Source organism: Lepisma saccharinum, chromosome 23 (assembly GCF_977018435.1).
Source record: "Lepisma saccharinum chromosome 23, izLepSacc3.1, whole genome shotgun sequence".
In the NCBI taxonomy this organism is placed as follows: Eukaryota; Metazoa; Arthropoda; class Insecta; order Zygentoma; family Lepismatidae; genus Lepisma; species Lepisma saccharinum.
In genome coordinates this window covers 8,454,474-8,475,025 of record NC_139251.1, presented here as the reverse complement: position 1 = coordinate 8,475,025, position 20,552 = coordinate 8,454,474, and the positions used below count along the sequence as shown (strand labels likewise).

General features: G+C 37.7%; 1 protein-coding gene across 2 annotated transcripts in view; it reads right to left on the bottom strand.

Annotated features, from left to right (window-relative positions):
• LOC146005179 (uncharacterized) overlaps positions 1–20,552 on the bottom strand; it is a 204,409-nt gene that overhangs the window by 78,779 nt on the left and 105,078 nt on the right. For both annotated transcript variants that reach the window (XM_083144214.1, XM_083144215.1), the window contains exon 11: positions 15,522–15,741. In XM_083144214.1, the coding sequence (XP_083000340.1) occupies positions 15,522–15,741 (220 nt within the window). The remainder of the gene's footprint in view (positions 1–15,521; positions 15,742–20,552) is intronic.

Here is a 20,552-nt window from a genome sequence, read left to right as displayed (position 1 = left end):
ATAAAAGTCCCCGATAATTCACATCTGGATTGTCTCGCTGTTCTTACCAACAAAACAATTTGCAATAGTTAAGCTTATTGTCGTTTGTATAATTGTCTAGCCAGCAAGCAGGCCCATAGTCAGGCAGGGGCCAGGGGGGCCTGAGTCTCCCTGAAACTGGCATCACCCCCCCCCCCCCGGCACCACCTTCAGCCCCCTTGATATTAGGCAAAACTATTTTCTGTAATTTGTTTGCAGTGAATAGTAATAATGTATACAGCAGATATTATATTGCTCTCAACTTTCGTGAAGGATAAATTCACAAAACATGAACAACAGCTAATACATTTGTTCATCTTCTTTATAAGAAGAAGTCTAAGTGGAGGCATGTATTTAGAAGATTGTCTTATCTAGACTCCAGAAGGTTCTTTCACAGGGAAACTTCTTTATCTGTATGTTCACTGGTCCTGTTGTGACCTCCCGATTAGACAGAAATTTGTGACTTTGATGCCATCATGTAAATTCCCTCCGCATCTGCGTCAAAACATTTCCATGTTTTGGAAATGAAAGGGAGTTTCATTGCTTCCGCTGAGGATGGAATGTATTGTAGGCACTATGGTTGTATATTGTGCATTTTTTCTTGTGTGATATAAATATCTGTATCATCAAAAGTAGTATGGAGTGTGCAGTAAGGGATGATTTCAGTAGCAGTCAACACTTAAAAACGATGTTCTAAAAGATATAGAAAAAAATGTAGTATTGTATGATATTTCAAAAATTCATATAACTTAATGACCCCCACACACATAATTTACCTTCATTTAATACTGTTAAACTTTTGAAAATTGGACTTCGTTTACAAAGCATCCCACCACACCCACCCCGAAGATGAACTTTAGCTACAGGCCTGTCAACAAGATGAGACATTTTTCAGAGAGACATTCAAACTTGCCACGGTAAACAATGGGATGGCAGATTGGTGACTGTATTCTTGTCCGCCTAGCCTTTGTCTACTATACATTAGCCCCTTACAACGAACCAAGAACTTTCTTTAGTTAATGCTCATTGTTCACACACACAAAAAAAAACATGTTCATTGAACACTGGTATATGTAGAGGGATGGCTGATGGGGAAATCTTGAGAAAATCAGAATTTTCAAATAAAAATCCGTTAAGAACTTTAAAAAATCAAAATGTGTAAATGCAAAACCTCTTTTAAAGTGAGTCCCGATTACCATTTTTGTCTTTGAATTACAATTTCAATAGACTGAAAAGCTCCAAAGATATATATTTTTTTTATTATGCATCCTGCCCTCCAAAACAAAGCCATGTGCTATCTATATTTACTATTCCAGCCCCTCCTGAAAAAAAAAAAAATCCTGGGTACGCCAGTGTATTGAATATCGTTGCAACTGAGATACAATACAACTTTTCTCTCTTTTAAAACATAGTTGCCCTCATATTTTATTTTCAAGAATTCGTGTTAATTTTCAAGGCATTCTCTGAAAAACGCGTGTGTTTGGAATGTTGTTCTTTTCTCCATGCTGCATGGAAATAATAATTCAAATTATTATTATTATTAGTAGTAGTAGTAATAGTAATAATATTGTCACAGATCTTTGACTGCTGTGATAAATTGGCCATTTTTAATTTTTTCACAGCATTTTTCATAATAATTCACAAGCTCAAGGGGGGGGGCTTTAAATCCTGTAACCCCCCCCCCCCTTGCGTATGCCACTGCAGAATAAATTCGCATAACACAAAGAGCAGTTATTACATTCATTAACGAAATTCAAGAGCTAAAGTCTAAAAAACAGAGAGTATTCAGAACATTCTCTAAGCTTTAGAAAGTGATTCATAGGGGATACAAGTTCCCACAGAAACTTTAAGGAACATGTGTCACGATGAAGCGTACAAAGGCATTCTGTAAGAAAGTAATACAATGCTAGAAGAGATTGATATTCAGGATATTGTTAGCATTCCACAAGAAAGAGAGCTGGCCATGGTGGAGTGGTTACACATTGCGCTACGATGCCAGGGGTCCTGGGTTCGAATCACAGCCTGGACATGGATGTTTGTAAGTGTTTATTCATCAATTTCATCATATCATTCATCCCCATATTTGCAAATTAGCCAAAAGTGGCACAAAAGCGAAGTAAAATAAAGCAAATCAATCAATCAGAAGAAAGAGAAAATAAAATACACAATTACAAGATTTTGTTATCCGATGTATTGCAAGAGAAAAAACACACATCTCACATACCAATGTTCTGCGAATGTATAGATCTCATCTTAACATAAATAAATAAATGTTTACCATCAATGACGACTTAGTGGAGGCTACATCATCAGTTGAATCCCTTAAATTTATCAATATTGAATATTTATCAGGCTTTGGAATCAGCAGTCTGCCAATAGAGGTGATTGCTGGCAATGCATATCCAAAGGAACTTGATTGCCCTGATGCTTTTTAAGAACTTCACAAGTTAGAATGGGCTATGAAGACACTTGTGCTCTACGTGGTAGCATAGGAACTTTTACATGCAGTAGAGTGAGAGTATGAATCAACCTTTTAACCAAATTACCAGGATCCTCTTGAGTATAAAAAGGACTGCTTTTCTTATAAATTACATATTTTAATTATTTCCCTACATGAAGTAATTTCAACATGACTTTGCATAACATGACAGTGCTACATAGTAGTCTTTCATTCACACTGAATTATTGAAGTGTAATATTTTCAAATTTCATGTTCTTTTTTCATTTAACTTTCTTTACTGGGAGGTAAAATGTATACATTTTTCACTTCATCTGAGTCTCATGTATGGAGAAAAGAAAAGTGACTTCATCCCTCTGTGATAGTTAATTCTGCAGATAAGATTTTCTTGTACATCATGGCAAGTTTGAAAACCAGGCACCTAGAAAGCAGCAGTGGTTAGAGGCTTACTACTGACTTACTCCACTTACCATGTAAGTGCACATTTCAGATAATATGCAGAATGACAATTGTAATTTATTCAAAGCTATTAATTTAATCAAAATATAAGTTCTGAGCATTGAGGTGATAGTTTATGTAGGATAGGGAGGACCAGCTATCAGAATAATCTTATCAGTATTAACTAATTACCATGAATTAGCATGTTGATAAACAGTGATCCAACATATTATAATCATTCAAGAGTCATTACATAATTTGAAAAGCAATTTATATTGTAAAATACTTCTTCTTCTTTTCTTTCCCCTTCTGCCATAAGTGTCAGGTTCAATCATCCTGTACACTTTTCGGTCCAAGGATAGACTTCTGGCATTGTTTTCCCTTTCTTATTTCCTATTTTTTCCACATACTCTTCCCCTCTTGCCTTCTGGTCTGACCTCCAGCACCTGTCTAGGCTTGCAATCTTTCTCCATTTCTGACACATGTCTAAACTATTGTAGCGCCTCTCTCTCTATTGTTTCCAATAGTGGATTTTGCTGTAACTGATCTCAAATGGTGGTATTTCTAATCCTCTCTCTTCTAGTCTTTCCTAATGCTCCTTGTAGATATCTCATCTCCATTGCTTGAAATCTGCTATTCTGTTTTGGTAATAACGTCAAGCTCTCTGTTTCATACAGTAATGTGGGAATGTAGATTGTCTTGTGGATCATCATCTTCGCTTGTTCACTTATTTCTTTATTACCAATTAATGTGTTGTCAAGTTGATAGTACACTTGGTTTCCCTTTTGTACAGTATTATTCACGTCTTCATCCATTCTTCAATCTGACATTATGACTGTTCCTAGGTATGCGTATCTGTTTGCTTGTTCCATCTGCTTCTCCTTCCACTGTATATTTAGGGGTGCAGATTCTCTTTCTTTTGTCACCACCATCACTTTACTCTTATCTATGTTCATGCTCATTCCTTTGTCTTTTATTGTACTTGCCCATTCAATTACCACCTTCTGTGACTACTCTCTATATAGAGAGGAATAATGTAATACTCCATGTGAATATTTGGCTTCATGAAGAGAAAACCGACAATTTTTCATTGGTTGGTTAATAAAATGCATTGTCATACTCCACCCTGTACAGTTGGATTGATGAGTATTACCGTGCAATTGTCCATCACAATGTTTGTGCACTTTATTTGCCCAATAAGAGCTTCAAGAATTAAAAGAGAACTCAAAACAAGCTGTTGACAATTTCTGCATCAGCATACATAAAAATCCGTATCTTGAAAACACATAGGATGAAAGAGAAAAATTAATGACAATAGTCATGTAGAATTTGCCAAGCAATACAGTGGATCCCACTGTACATGTGACAGCCAAAAATCTCATGCATGCTAAATAGCAACTTAACAGAAATAAAGGAGATATTAAAAAAAAAAACATAAATGTGATTCCTCTTACTTCCAAAGGACACTGCCCTAGCAATTGATGGCAGCCAGGGGCGTCAATTTTTCAAAAACATTGGATGGGCTCAAACAGAAGTTATAAGTTCAGCAAAAATATCACAAACCCTTCCTTCCATGTCCAATGATATTAATTCGCAAAAACAATGCATCTTACTTCTTAAAAAAAAAGTTATTTGTGGACTTCAATAAGCACTCCACAACAACATTTTGGTATTCAAAAACTGTGGTGCATATTATGCAGAGAATAATTCGGGCATCCAACATGAAACCGTACATGGTCATTCCATGATTTTGTGACAACCTGCATTAATTTGGTGTTTACATAACCCTATCATATAATATATCGTTGTAAAGCTTAAATTCTGTAGTTACTAAATATGGCAACAGTAATGTGCAATGCGGTTGAAACGAACTCATCACAAAATGAAGGAACATTCTGATTTTTATGGTGCTTTGAATGAATGAAAAGATAAGGAAAAATAAAATAATAATTAAAATTTATTACTGGCCAAATAATATGACATATTTGGAGCGTGTAAATGTGTTAATGGAAGAAATCTTTTGCTGCTAACTGCTAATTTGAAGGTCCTATAAATGTTACGTTAGTCATGGAAAAAGTGTATATTTTGAAGTGTCTTTTTAGAAAAAGTAATGAGGAAATGAGCAAAACTGCACATAAAAGTCTAAAGGCCATGTCCCACAACTTTTCACTTTGATATGTAACATTCTGCTACATCAACAAAAGCAGTCCGTTATGGCGGAATTCATGCACTCACCTCCTACAACTAAGAAAGCAATTTCGTGCACCTGAATTATACTGCACATTATATGTGACATATAATTGTTTGTCATTTTTCCCCATCAAAAACCAGGGTGCGCATTATACATGCGTAAATACAAATAGGTAACAGATTTCTAGGTCTTACCTATTTTATTTTGCTAGAGATCTTTCCATTTCACGTTATCTCTCTACTGAAATTCTATAGGACCTAAAATGCCTAAATGAACTATAAATTCCTAAAGCCCTATTTTGACCTGAAAAACTCCATTTAAGCCTTTTGCATTGCTTTAAAATAACTTTTATTAAGAACAACCCTTAACTTCCACCACAGAGGTTTGAGACCAGTGAACCTTGAGACCTTGAATCAATCTGAGGAGCAAAAGAAGCAATGCAGGAGTGTCAACGTCTGTGCAACTTTCTAGCATCTTCCAGCCTGCATCACGAAATTGGAAAAATGTGAACTGACTGGACGAGGTTCTGTCATTAAATGCTGTACTTCCCAGGCAATAAAAAGGACTGTAAGCATAGCATATAAATAAAAAATGCAGGCTGGCTGTTTTTGGACAGAATTCTAGCTACAAAATCATTCAGTTGTTAAAGCAGGTTCTGGCGTTATTCCTGGAATTCCAACAGTGTACGAGTGTGAGAAAATTCCATGAATATCTCCACCTTATTAGCTGTGTTAAGTTCCTGCAATGGCGAGTAGGAAAGGCAACCTTGCAAGTGACCAATCATGTCGTCTATTAACACAAGAGTTAGGTGAAAGGGGAGGGTTTGCGCTGGAAACTACAACTGACCCTAGTATCGAAGCTGTTCATCAAGGAGAGAAGGCCACTGTGAACCGGATTGATTTGCTTTATTTTACTTTGCCTTTGTGCCACTTTTGGCTAATTGCAAAGATGGGAATGAGTGATGATATGATGAAATTGATGAATGGACACTCACAAACTGCCATGCACAGGCTGGGATTCGAACAAAGGACCCATGGCATCATAGAACGATGTGCTAACCACTCAACCAAGGGAGCCAGCTACCAGTGCAACCCTGTCTCCAGTTTGAATTTTGAGGTTGAGTTTTTTGAGCCCACTTTATCCACAAATAGACTAATTTGGATCAGACCTACAGTTTCAAGTGGGATCTGAACCATTATGTGACTCCAACAGATATCGAAACCTAAGACCTCTTTGTTAAAGGCAACGATGATACCACTACACCTCGAGGAGCCCCTATGAAGTTTGCACCAATAACTTCCTGTGACATGGAGAGAAGGTTCTCCATGTACAGTCACTGACACTTCTGAGTTGAAATGATCACACTGAAAGATAATGGGATTGTTGCAATCTGGATGTGTACATGACTGTACAAGTGAATGCTCATGGACAACTGGACGAACTTCACCATGGAGAACATTGGTGGTGCAGTACTTCAAAATATGATAAAGATTTTGTCTTCAACAAACTATATTTTTCTATAATCAAAGAATACAATTTATTACACTAAAAAGAGTGCCTTTTTATATACAAATGCTTCTAAAACTAGTTATATTTCATAAAATTATTATTAATTAATAAATATATATTAATTTATATAACAGTTGGGCTGAAAAGTTCATAGGCTAACATAGTAAAAGATATTTTTTTGACAAAATTTGATTTTATTATTCAATATAGTTGCCTTCGAGGGCGATACAACGATTATAGCGGTCATACAATTTTTCGATGCCATTTTTATAGTACGATTTCTCTTTAGCCTCAAAATAGGCCTCAGTTTCGGCGATTACCTCTTCATCAGTGCTAAATTTCTTTCCAGCGAGCATTCTTTTAAGGTCTGCAAACAGGAAAAAGTCACTGGGGGCCAGATCTGGAGAATATGGTGGATGGGGAAGCAATTTTATTACGGTTGAATATTGCTAAACATTGCTCCGAATCATCAAAACGTTGTTGCTTTTGATCGATTGTGAGCACGCGGGGCACCCATTTTGCACACAGCTTTCGCATGTTCAAATATTCATGCACAATATGTCCAACACGTTCCTTTGATATTTTTAAAGTCTCAGCTATCTCGATCAACTTCACTTTACGATCATTTAAAATTATTTTGTGGACTTTTTTGATGTTTTCGTCGGTAACAGCCTCTTTGGGGCATCCACTGCGTGCATCGTCTTCGATGCTCATTTCACCTCGTTTAAATTTAGCAAACCACTTCTCAACGGTTGATTTTCCTGGTGCAGAGTCCGAATAACGTTTATCAAGCCAAGCCTTGGCTTCAACAGTATTTTTTTTCGCCAAAAAGCAATGCTTTATTAACACACGAAATTCTTTTTTATCCATTTTTTCACAATAACAAAAGCTGCTTCACTCACAATGCTATATCTCACGAACTAATTATCCGGCAGCTGTGAAATTTATACACGTATCTTTTGAAGGTTAGTACTAAATAAAAATCACATGGATTTAATTCTAGTAACGCCATCTATGAGTCAGCCTACGAACTTTTCAGCCCAACTGTTAGATAAAAATGTATGTATGTGTGTGTATGTATGTTTGTTCCGGCATAACTCTTGAACACTTGGAGCGATTATAACTAAAAGTGGTATACATATCACTTGCAACCTGGAAAGAATACTATGGGGATAAGACACCCCTGGCAACCCTAGGGATGGGGGTGGGAGGGGGTGATATGTAATAATAATCAAAAACAACCCATCTTAGTGTGGAATTCATAGTTTTCAGGGTTGCTAAGATGAATACTGACACTCCCAATGCCGTGTCAACTCCAAGTTCATCACTTATCTGGATTAAGGGGGGAGGGGGTGACAATTAAAATGTCACAAATGGCCTAGATTAGTGTCGAATCCATAGTTTTCGGAGTCGCTAATATAATTGGTGAAATTCACAATGACCAAACTTCGTACACATATGACTACCATTCTGGAAAGACATACTTTGGAGGTAAGACACCCCTGGGTGTGGGTGACATGTAAAACAACTGATATTAGTGTGGAATCCATAGTTTTCAGGGTCGCTAAGATGAATAGTGACACTCCCAATGCTGTTAAACTCCAAGTTCATCACCTATCGCCATGAGGGTGAGAGGGAGGGTGAAAAGTAAAATGTCAAAAATGACCTACATTGGTGTCGAATCCATACTTTTTGGAGTCACTTGGCTAATTGGTGACAATCTCGATGACATTTACCTGTACATAAAATTAGTTACATTGGCACCCTAAGGGGTGGGGGTGGGAAGGGGATGACATGTAAAAATAATCCAATACAAACCGACATTAATGTGGAATCCATAGTTTTCGGAGTCGCTAAGATGAATAGTGACACTCCCACCCAAGGTCACTCAACTCCAAGACAACCCTGGCACCCTTAGAGGTGGGGGTGGGAACGGGGTGACATGTAAAATGACCAATATTAGTGTGGAATCCATAGTTTTTGAAATCGCTAAGATGAATAGTGACACTCCCAATGTCGTTCAACCAGGGGGCATGAGGAGGTGCTTGCATCCCTTAATTATCTTCCGCACCCCCCTATGTCCAACTGCAAACACTAACATTAATAAGTATTATGTCATGTCATCATATTGAGTGCCAAATGTTAGGTACTGAAGAAGACCGTTAGTATTGTATGCAACAGGCAAGCACTGAAAGAGGTGCATACTTTTCTGCACTGGCGGCAACCTCTATAAAGATCAGCAGCAGTTTTTTTTTTGTCAGCATTGTTATTATGAATTTTTTCTTGTATTGTTTCTTCAGGTGGTCTGTTCATGGATTTTGATAATTGCCTATAGTTTAATGTGAGTTATGTTCTTTTTATTTTTTGCATTGTTGATAAATGGTTAATTTTCCTCCTGCTTTTTCTTCCTTGCAAGAATATCAGCTGCTTTCAAGCTATCACCAGATCGTGCTCGGGAAATTATTTAATGCGAGTTGTAACATGAAGGGTAGTTTTCTTCTTAATATGTATATAATATGTATATGTATTTGTTCCATGTAACATGTCCAGTAAATGTACCATTTCAAGCTTTTCAAAAACTGTTAGGAAGAGGCCAAATGTTCACAAAGAAATTTTGCAGTTCGTTGTTGGGGATAGTGCGGCAGAAGGGATTTTAAAGATGGCACAGTTGCTATGCTCTTCGCATTTTGTCCTGTGACAGATGGAAGGTATAATGTATTATGTATTTTGTACCTCAATTGGTTACATTGAAAAGGTTCAAAAATTATGTTTTTAAAGGCAGGATGATTTTGTTTTGTATTTCACTACATACCGGTTTCAATAAGACTGCAACGTGTATCTGAATGTTTACACTGTATGACCACTTTCTTGGAGTAGAAGACTTAATACATATCATCATGGAAGCCTAGGGGGAGGGAAAGGGGGGGCGACAGCATCCTTCGAAAATAAATGTAAATCTAAACTTATATATTTGACACATATATTTTACTTTCAGTCAGTAATTTATGTTAATCAGTGGCAGCAATTAGGAATGCAGTTGCACTATGATAAACCTTATATACCAAGGAAAAGTAAACTGTCCTTGCACACCCCCCTCGTTTTGGCACCTTGCTCCCTAGTTTTGAAAGGTTGCATGCATGTTTATGTTTTCCTTATTTTCAGAATCGCACCCCTTAAATTTCTTTCCGCAGCCCTAGATGAATAATCCTGGTGCCGCAGCTGGATTCAACTCCAAGACACCTCTGGCACCCTTAGAGGAAGCGTGTGGGAAGGGGGTGACATGTAAAAATAATCGAATACAAGCGACATTAATGTGGAATCCATAGTTTTCGGGGTCTCCCAATGCCGTTCAACTCCAAGTTCATTTTACACTATAGTTAGAATTCATTACTTTTCTGTCTAATAGAAGATTGGGATAAATAAATAAAATGGAGTTTATGAAGTCCTAAATCCCTCTCTTTTATCACCTAAAAATCCATTCCTTAATAATAATAATATGAAAATTATTGTGAAGGCTAGAGCTCCATGGGCCAACATAAGTTGGTGCCACTGATCACTGATGACAACATTTCCTTCTACTCAAATATCTGCAAATTAACCAGACCCGCATTCTCCCTTCAAAATGCAGTGTTCCTGTAATTGCTTGACATTTTCATAATTCATAATATACGTGGGGAGGCCAAAAAGTTCTTACCCTCACCATGATGTAGATGTGCTAGGGCTCTGAAATTTTACACATTTGTAGGTTGCTATCTCATTAACTACTATGCCGATTTATATAATTACACATCCTGTTGAACTGGAGGATTAGCCACAGAAGTAGAAGAAGACAGCATTTTGGACAAAATTGAATATAGACTTGTGTTAAGGTTCCTGCATCCACAGAAAAAATAAAAACCACTAAAAATAACTGTATTATATTACTTTGTGTCTATAAAAAGTGGTTATGTGAACCTTTAAGAACAACATAGATAAACATCTAGGATATGAGCAAGGTGGCTGCAAGATGGGTTCCTAAGTTGTTCACACCTTTCCAAAAACAGCAGTGTGTGTGGAAAGTATTTTGGACCTACGTGACAAAGATCTTTATTCTTAAAATAAAGAAATTAGCAAAACATGGAAACATCACCAACCCCAAAAAGGCAAAGGTGCAACAGTGATATACCAAGGTCATGCTGCCTGTGTTTTGAGACCGAAAAGGTATGATATTGACTGTTTACTTGCAGAGAATTGCCGCAAAGTTACGAGACAAGGTTTGTTATCAAAAGGTGTGTTGCTGCTAGCTGACAATGCACTTGCACAACCATGTGCAGACACAGTCACTTTTGCTTGCCATTGTTGCTGGGGTCCTTTGTGCTATCCACCATATTCACCTGACTTGTCACCTTCCGATTTCTACCTCCTCCCAAAATTGAAGAACCACTTACGGGAAAAAAGTTTCAATCATTACTGATTAGGAGAATTGGTTTGCCACCAATTCTGCAGGTTTCGACAAAACTGGTACTAAAGGGCTCTTCTATACGTAGATGTGACAAGTGTGAGATCATAGGATGTAGATATGTGGAGAAGGTAGAATCAATGGGTGAAATTTCAGCTCACTAGCACATCAGGATCATAGTTAGGGTAAGAACATTTTGGCCTCCCCTTGTACAGTGCACATTATGGGAAATTACGAAGCTGTGTAAGTTGCTGCCTTTACGGATTTCATTACTTTCCTCCATTGCTACCCTCATACTAGCATACTTTTCTCATTCCCTACGCCAAAATTTCAATTGCCTTGTAATGCTAATGAAAAATAATTCTTCAACTGAAAAATCTCATGCATTGTATTTTTACTATGAATCACCTATTCAAGCATTTGTCAAAAGATTGCTTGCATATTGCATATATGAGAACAATGCCTAGAAAAAAACTTTGTAAGTTCACAGAAAGAATTCAATGATTGTTATGAGTACACTTGTGCACATCTAGGCTACTCAGTGGTGGACCTGCAGTTTAAATGTGATCTGAAACCACTAACTGCAACGCAACTACAACTCAAACTTCTTTCTGTGTTGTAACATGTAACAATGTATTGTATCTTGAGTAGTTTTTCAAAACAAATTCCATGAAATAAAGATTTATTTTAACTTTACTTAAAATTATGTTTTGTGTATTCACAAACCTGGAACAAAGGACAGTTGTAATACAGGGTGATTGAAAAGTCTCTGTACATTTTAGTGAAGTCGTGACAAAATACTTTTCATTTGCAGGTTATGTGAAGCAATGCTAACAGTAGAAGAAAGAAAAGCCATTGTTTGTGCTCATCTGCATGGAATGATGTATGAACAGGTGTAGACAGACTTCAGCCGGAAAGAAAACGAGGCCCCACCAGGCTGGCTATCAAGAACCTGGTCGAGCGAACTGGTAGTGTTGTGGATCAAGAACATCCTGGTAGGTCAGCCATAACACCACAAATTGCACAAAGTGTACAGGATGGGAACACACACAGTCTCACTGGATCGACCAGGAGACTCAGGAGACCTCTTAAGACTTTCTCATCTGGGGATTTATCAAGTAGAAGGTGAACGAGATCAAGATCCACAGCATTGCCCAGTTGATTCAACGCAATTGGCTGCAGTTGGTGAAATTACCTCAGCTACAGCACCTTGAATAACGTAGTGTGGAAAACGTTCCAAGAAACTAGTTTCCCAGATGGCAGTGCGATCAGTACGAATGCTAATTTTCTTATGAAAGTAATGTGGCTTAGTTACTTTTTGGAATATATTGTGTAGATTTGTTTGCCTTGAAATGCGGTACGTGAATTGATGGAAACAGTTATATTTGTGGAGTGATTTGCAGTCACAAAACGGCATTAATTTGGAAAGAAAAGTAAAATAAAATTAATAAATAAATAGCACACAAGAAGAAACATCGCAAAGTGATTACGGACGTCAGCTGTTGGATTGTGTACTAGAGTTTTATTTTTCTATGTTATTAGAATATAAATAGTATCCTGAGAGATATTTCATACCGAGGCGACAAATCACAAGTGTCGCTTGGAAGCAAGCAGTCCATAATCAATGCAGCCTTTCGAACCGTAGGGACACAAGCTCTGACTGCACCGTTTCCTCAAGGAGATTTTACACCAAAGCGACATGCGACAAACTATATAAGGATTTGACAACAAAGCGACACGGATCCTTCAGTTCAAGGCAACTTTCATATCAAAGCTACACATTTAGCTTGGAAACGAGCCAATCAAGAGCAACATTTCACATCGTAGCGGCATGACGGGAAGCACAGGCCAGCGTTCGGTTAGTGAAATCCTCAAGCGATAAGTGTCGCATGCCACTTGTCGCTTTGGTGCACAATCTCCCTAAAGCAATACACTCATTGCATCGTGCATGCGCGAACAACAAACCACGGCAACATGTTGCAAGCTATTGAGGAAATGGCCCAGTTTGAGCAACGCACAAGCGACAAAGCAACACGTGTGGCTTATCGTGTCCCCTAGATCTGTTGTTGTAATGTGCGGTTTATCATGTCGCCTATCTGTTGTTCACACAATTAGCAGCGAACGCTTGCTAACAGACTGAAGGCACCATGTCGCTTGTCACTTAATTGGGAACTCCCTCTGTAGCCCGTCACTTCGGTCTGAGCACCCTTCCTTTAAGGAGCTTTCCGACCAAAGTAACAAGTAGCACGCGAGTACACCATATGAACGTATCGTTTGCTATTTGGACCCTCATGTGCAATGAATGCTATTTTACAGTCTGGAAGTGTGTGTCACTAGTGTGACAGTGTGAACATCCCGTGTCGCTTGTCCCATTGGTTTGAAAGTTTCCTTACACTCATGTCGATGGCACTAAGAAAGTTTTGTGGGGTTCCCCTTGTCGTTTCATGCAATAATCATTATCATCATTGCTGCGATTAGTTTAAAGCGGAAGAAAAAATACAGTAAATATCAAAAATACAAATGCTTCAGTGTGTGTATCTTTAAAAGAAATGATGATGATAATAATAATGAACCTAATTCATACACAAAAAAGTAGTTGCCAAGAACATTCCACGCGTATTTTTTCTCCCGTATTATTAACAAAAGTATGACGATAAGAGGACGTGGTCGACTGTCTAGAATGTTCGTTAATATCTTCGAGACCACTGTACCAAATATCATAGCAATTATCACATTCATAGAAATGTTTCATGTAAAAGAATGAGACGTTGCAGCGAAAACTCCATTTACTTCCATTATAAGCAGACGAATACCAAGCACCGGGATCAACACCAGCGCCTCTAGTGGTATCCTTTCTGAGTGGAACCTGCCAGAGAGGCCAAAACCGTCCGTTTTCCACACTACATTATTCAAAGCACTGGACCTCAGCTATATTGAAGATGTTTCAGTCTGTGGTGGATCACTGGCATCTGTGCCTAGACTTGAGGGGTGGTCACATGTGTCCCACTCAGGGGTGGCCCATGACTTTTACAGCAAGGGAAGCACATGCCATAAGAAATTAAAACATGAATTATTATTATCATTATTAATAATAATATTATTATTACAACTCATCCTTTATGAAATCTTCTGTCATTATAATAACTTGTTTTGAGTTTTTTATCAACTAATTGCAAAGAAAAAAGAAAGGAAAAAACTTTATAACTTCTCATTTTAATTCATTGCCTCCAGTTTCCGCTGTTGGTCTCATGGTCTCAAATGATGTCAGCATAATTTTACCACAGATGTGAGTTTGTGTTCAGTGAAGACCCTGAGATGCTTTAAGTAAACTCTACGTGTCATTGAAACCTGAATTGCTCCACACACACACACACCATTTTTTATTTGAAAAGAGGGCCTCTTGGACAACGTCGTCAGCTTATAACAAAGGGGTTCTATACCCGGTGGAGGCACATAGTGGTTCCAATCATACTTTAAACTGTATGTCCAGTGCCGAGAACTGGGACTGTGCAAAAATAAAATTAAAATCAAAACTAATTTGAAAATAGGACACAAAGCCAACAGTAGGGTATTAATGCTCTTCTGCAACCAACTTACTTTTCCATCCGATAAATCAGGCATTGGTCTAACACAAGAAACAATCTTCTTCTTCTCTTCAAAAATTCTCCATCTTGGGCTCTGGATGAAGAGTATTTCCAGCTTGCACTTACACTCTTCCCCGGGTCACCTTTTTTGCACCTTACTTGAAGACCCGGAATGAGTTCAGTGGATTAATTCCCTTCGAGCAATTGAACTGCAGTGATTTAGACAAATGTTAAGTGTGATTTTTAAATGTATGTTTTTTATACAAATTCCAGAAATAATGCAAATGATACTGACTGGGATAACTAACAACACAAAATTTGCAGTAAACGAAGAAAAAGTATTACAATATAAATATTCTTTAGGCACCTTTAGCTTGAAAGAAACATCCGGCTGGAATGAGTAGTGTCCATGCTTTTCTTTGCTGAAACTTTGTTCATGCTTTCCCTTTCCCTTCTACGAAGAATGCCGAGTTCTCCTTTTCCCGAAGTGTCGCGAAACAACCAAACCCAAGTGTGACTGGCATACCGTTGGCGTCTGCTGGTTAGCAGGACCAGGAAGAAGACACACGCCTCATGACTTTTACAGCAGAGAAAAAGATATGCAATTACATAAGGATAGTTTGAATGAAACTGTAAAAATAAATTGACCTCATAAACATAGTTAATAAATTGGTGTGTGTTCTCCTTTGAAAGGAAATGACTCATTCCCTTCATTCCATGGAATATCCACCCATGGTCCTACTCTAATATTTGTTTTGGTACATATGTTATTTTGTGCAATAAATCCTGTTCATGCAGAAAAGTTTAGTGACCTTATGATCACCCTGTATATTCTTTCACCTTATTTTAGTGCAAGAATAAACAATCTAATAAAATTATAAATACCTTCTCATGTTTTTCAAAATTATCATTCTGCACCTTCACCTCTTCTACCCGTGCATCATAAACCTCTTTGACCACTCTAGGATATCGCATTTCATGTAGTTCCATTTTGGCTTCATGCGTAAGTAATAAGTACTGCTTTCTATCATTTATCCACACTGCTGCATCTTCCTGTATCTTCAAACCACTATCATCTTGGAAGTTCTTTATAGCGTCATACAAACTGCGAACGCAAACACAAAACTGCATATATGATTTCTAAATGCAGACTAGATAATAACATAGATAGTGTAGAAAGTATTGTGGAAACATAGTATTATTCCCTGTATTGGTTGTAATGGTAATTATTTGGAGCAATTGGTTCAGTAGTTTGATACTTGATATTGATGTCATTCCTTCTCTTTGGCAAGATGCACAATGCCTATCCCTCCCATTAAGAAGAAGTCATTTTAACTTGGCTTCACGTTGGACACATTCATCTTAGAACCCTTACATCTGTCATGTATTAAATGCTTTTCCAATGTTTAACATATTCTTAACAAATGTGCAGATTTCTATATTCTCAGATGAACTTTAATCTTCACAACTGTTTATCTTCCATGCTGGGAGATGATGACAATGTTTTTATTAACATTTTACTTTTTTGAGAAGTACAGACCGTTTGCACTCTATCTGAGGAAGTTTTCTGGTGCCTTACCTTTCGAATGTGTTGTGTCTTGTATTTAAAGATATCTGTTTGGTGGTTACGTGGAGATAAGTAATTTAGTCAATACAAAAATTGTATAAAACAGTCTTACTTACGTGAGTGACTATGAAGTTGTTTTTTTTAGTTAAATACGTTTCAATGTAGTGAATGGTGACCTGTTATTGACAAGTGTTTTTTAACCTGGACTTTTTAACCTAATCCTTTTAATCACACTTGAAGGCATAAAATGATTTGTCACTAGAAGAAAGAAAGAACCTGAAGAAGGGGGCAGTCAAACCCCGAAACATAGTTTTCAAAAATACTTCATACTCACTCATGTAAGTAAGACTGTTTTATACAAATTTTGTATTGACTATATTATATAGTGAGTAACTCGGACAATAAGTAAAAATGTTATAAGTAATTTACTCCCAAACCTTACTATTTATTTTTTCCACGCAAATTATACTTCGTGATCGATTTTGCCACCCGTCTAGTGGCTTTGTCAGGCATGTAACGCCTTGAAATGGTTCATTCTTCTTCAGATTCTGCTCGTGGCAGTGCTAGTTGATGCAGTCCTTTCACTTTCCGGCGTTCTGATGTGAGTGTAGGGCTTCCTTCTTCTGCCGCACATCGGGGTTTTGGTGCTATAGGCTTCAGCTTTCGGCCTCGTAATCTCCTTCTGTGGAATGGCGTTTGTTTGCATGTGCAGGCAGGCTTTTTTGCGAACGTTTAAGGCCCATGCTTGGTTTCTTTTCATGCAGAGGAAGCAAGTTGGGTGGGTATGCATATTCATACAGGTTTTGTTGAGGGCACCGGGGTTAGTGTTGAGGTCAGCGGGAGTGGTCAGTATTGCATAAGTTTCCTTTGAAAACCTTTCCCATGTGAATGTTGCTTGTATGATTATTTTACGAGAGTCTATGTTATTGTTTTCATCTATAAGGTGGTAGAAAAGGCCCATTCTTCTCCTCCCGAATCAGTGGTCAGCATCATGCTCCTTGAGCCTATCATCAAGTCTGCGCTTTGTCGTACCTACATATTTGCTGCCACAAGTGCAGGTCATCATGTAGATGCCACTTCTTGCATCGGGGTTGGTGTAATATTGTTTGAAATGGGTTAGATGGGAGGCTATGGAAGGAGGGAGTTGGTCTACTATCTTCAAACTGTGCCTGGTTAGAACTTTTTGAATTTTCTTGGTTAGGCCAGGATGTCTTGGGAGGCCGATCAATTTTTATTTTATCCTTTCTTTCTGGGGGTGTGGCTGGTTCATTTTTTCTTTTGGTAGTGTCCAGGAGGTGGAGGAGTTCCTGTCAATCAAATCATCTCCTTTGGCATCAACAATGTTATAGCTGATCAAGCACGGGCCTTACGCATTTGCAAAAGAGCCCGCAGGCACATGCGAACAAACGCCATTCCACTGAAGCAGACGATGAGGCTGAGAGCTGACGCATACAGCGCCAAAACCCCGAAGTGCGGCAAAAGAAGGAAGCACTACACCCACACCAGAACAGTGGAAATTGAAAGGACCACATCAACTAGTGCCACTACGAGCAAAAGCGGAAGAAGAATGAACCATATCGCACACAGCAAGGCAGTACATGCCTGACGAAGCCACCAGACGAGTAGCAAAATCGATCACAAAGGAAAATTTGCATGGAAAAAAATGAATAGCAAGCTTATCAGAGTAAATGTGCTGTGTATGTCTTGTGCAGGTTTCTCTACAACTTTGAACATTCTGAAGGGGCCCTTTACATCTGTTTTCTAGCTCTAAGGTAAGCAGAGGATTTTTCCCTGTTTATTTTGAAGGTTGCAAATGGCCAAGTGGGCTGATGCACCCAAAAAATTGTAATTAATTACTTCATTCATTCATTCTTTAATAGTAATAGCAATTTTCTTCTTAAAATTTAACATAACCACTGATGAATATTACAAAAAATACTACATTATTTTGTAGTCAGGAGGGTATCTGACTGTTGCTAGGGAGAACCAGGTTCGATTCCCATTGTGGGTGATCTATGGTCAGAATTTTTATGGCCTTGTTCCTACATAAAGCAGCTCCGGGGCTCCCCTCACCTCAAATAAATGGGTACCTGGGAGCAACTGTGCAGAGTAAAGTCAGTCAGAGCATGGTGCTCATCACATCACCTCCAAAATGGCCGAGATTGATAATAATTGAGAGATTCAAGGTTCCAGAGCCAAGAGATACAGACCAAAATGTTGTACCAAAATCCTGTTCCATCAGATCAGGAAGATCGAAGCCAAGACTGACAGGCCTGTTGAATATTTCAACGATATCGGGTTTGGAGCAGAAATAGACGCATTGCAGTTGCTGTTGTTGTATTGTGGATTGCACTAGGGAGAGTCATATCATGGAATACACTCATTGTGTAGTTCATGGCAGTGACACAGAAACGTTTGGGGTGGTACAAAATTCGTGCTCCACACACATGTGTGCATGTATATATGTGTTTGTATGTATTTGTAATGCAAAATTCGAATAAATAGTTTTTATTTAAGCTATATGTTTACTCAGAATTTTGTGGTTATTTTAAACATATGCTTTGAAACTTGTTGTAAATGCTTGTTCTCATTCTCATCTCGGTCTCACCTCAAAAGTTTGCCAAAGTTTATATTAGGTCCACTTTATGCTCAGATAGGCTAATCACTACAGGATCTAAGAAATTCGCATAGTTATGTAAATTCGAGGCAAAACCGAGAGGAATTCGAAACTTGTATTGGCACCATATTGATTTTCAACCTAATCTCTATAGATAGGTTCAACTATACTTTTCTGAACATTCCCTGACAAAGTTAAGAAAAAAATTGGTGAGTTTTCTCAGAAAAACTGAATACATTAGATGCTGAATACAAAATATGACATACGCCGATGGGAGTATTTCATTCTGTTGTTTCATTCTATTGCATTTCATTATTTCTAGTTGGCTGTGTGGGACAGTGGCGTATGCAAGGGGGGTTACTGAGTTTAACCCCCCCCCCCCACTTGAGCATTTGAAATATTATGGAAAATGCTGTAGAAAAAATTAAAAATGGCTAACTTATCACAGTCAAAGATCTGCGACAGTAATAATAATAATATTAATAACAATAATAGGAATAATAATTTGAATTATTATTCCATGCAGGATGGAGAAAAGCACAACATTCCAAACTCACGCGTCTTTAATAGTGAATGCCTTGAAAAATAAACACGATTTCTTAAAACTTAAATATGAGGGCAACTATGATTAAAAATAAAACTGAATGCTTAAATTTCTGAATTCAAACTACAATAAGCTTAACTATTGTGAAATGTTTTGTTGGTAAGAACAGCGAGACAATCCAGATGTGAATTATCGTGCCCTTGCATAATACATTTGGAGAACGGTATTGGCACGTTTCTCATAAATGTTTACAGTGTAGTTTTGGTTATGTCTAAATAATCTAAGCGGCTGCAAAGTTCAATTTTACAATTTTTTTTTGCAAAAAGTCCTGCAGTGACTCTCGCGAGAATAGTAAAAATTCATTACTTTGTTGCAGTTTGCTGACGTTACTGTGAACATTCTTCATGATACTGATTTTGCATCCTATTGTGAACAAATTCTCAAGTGATGCTGAGTTTACATCCACATCATTAAATAATGTTGAAGAAGTGCTTTGTGAATCACTTAGAAGTGATAAATGTGGTGGAATGTCTATAAACTTACTTTTGAATGCAAACATAGACTCAGTGGAATTTAGCACCATGTATTCTCGCACCTCATCATCATCCTGGGTGAGTTCCATAGGTACAGGTATAAAGGCACATGTGGTGACGTGGTTGGGCTCCACACAATCTCGATCTCGGCCACTTTAGGGGTGATATGATCAGCACCATGCTCCAGCAGCCTTTATCCCCCAGGGTTGCTCTCAGGTACCCATTGATATAAGGCTGGAAAAATTCCAACCAATTCCGGGAATCGAACACGGATCTCTGCTAGGTTGTCAGACTAGACCACCATGGCTCCTTGGATGAGTTTCATATTTTGATTATTTCATTTAATTTTATATTTTTTTTTGTTTTTATGGATTTTCTTCACACTTAAAATGTCTCAACTATCATATACAAATAACCGTTGACTAGACAATTATTTCATAACAAAGAAACAAAAAATTATCTTAAAATTTGTTAACAATCGAATGACTAGAAAGTAATTTTGTTCTATTGCTTTCGTAAATTTATTGATGTAGATCTCTACTACTTAATAATAGTAGTAACAGCAGCTGCATTAGTAGTATTATTAGTAGAAATTAAAGTAAATAATTGATTATTTATTAATTATGAGTATTATTAATTAATTAAAGTATACTGA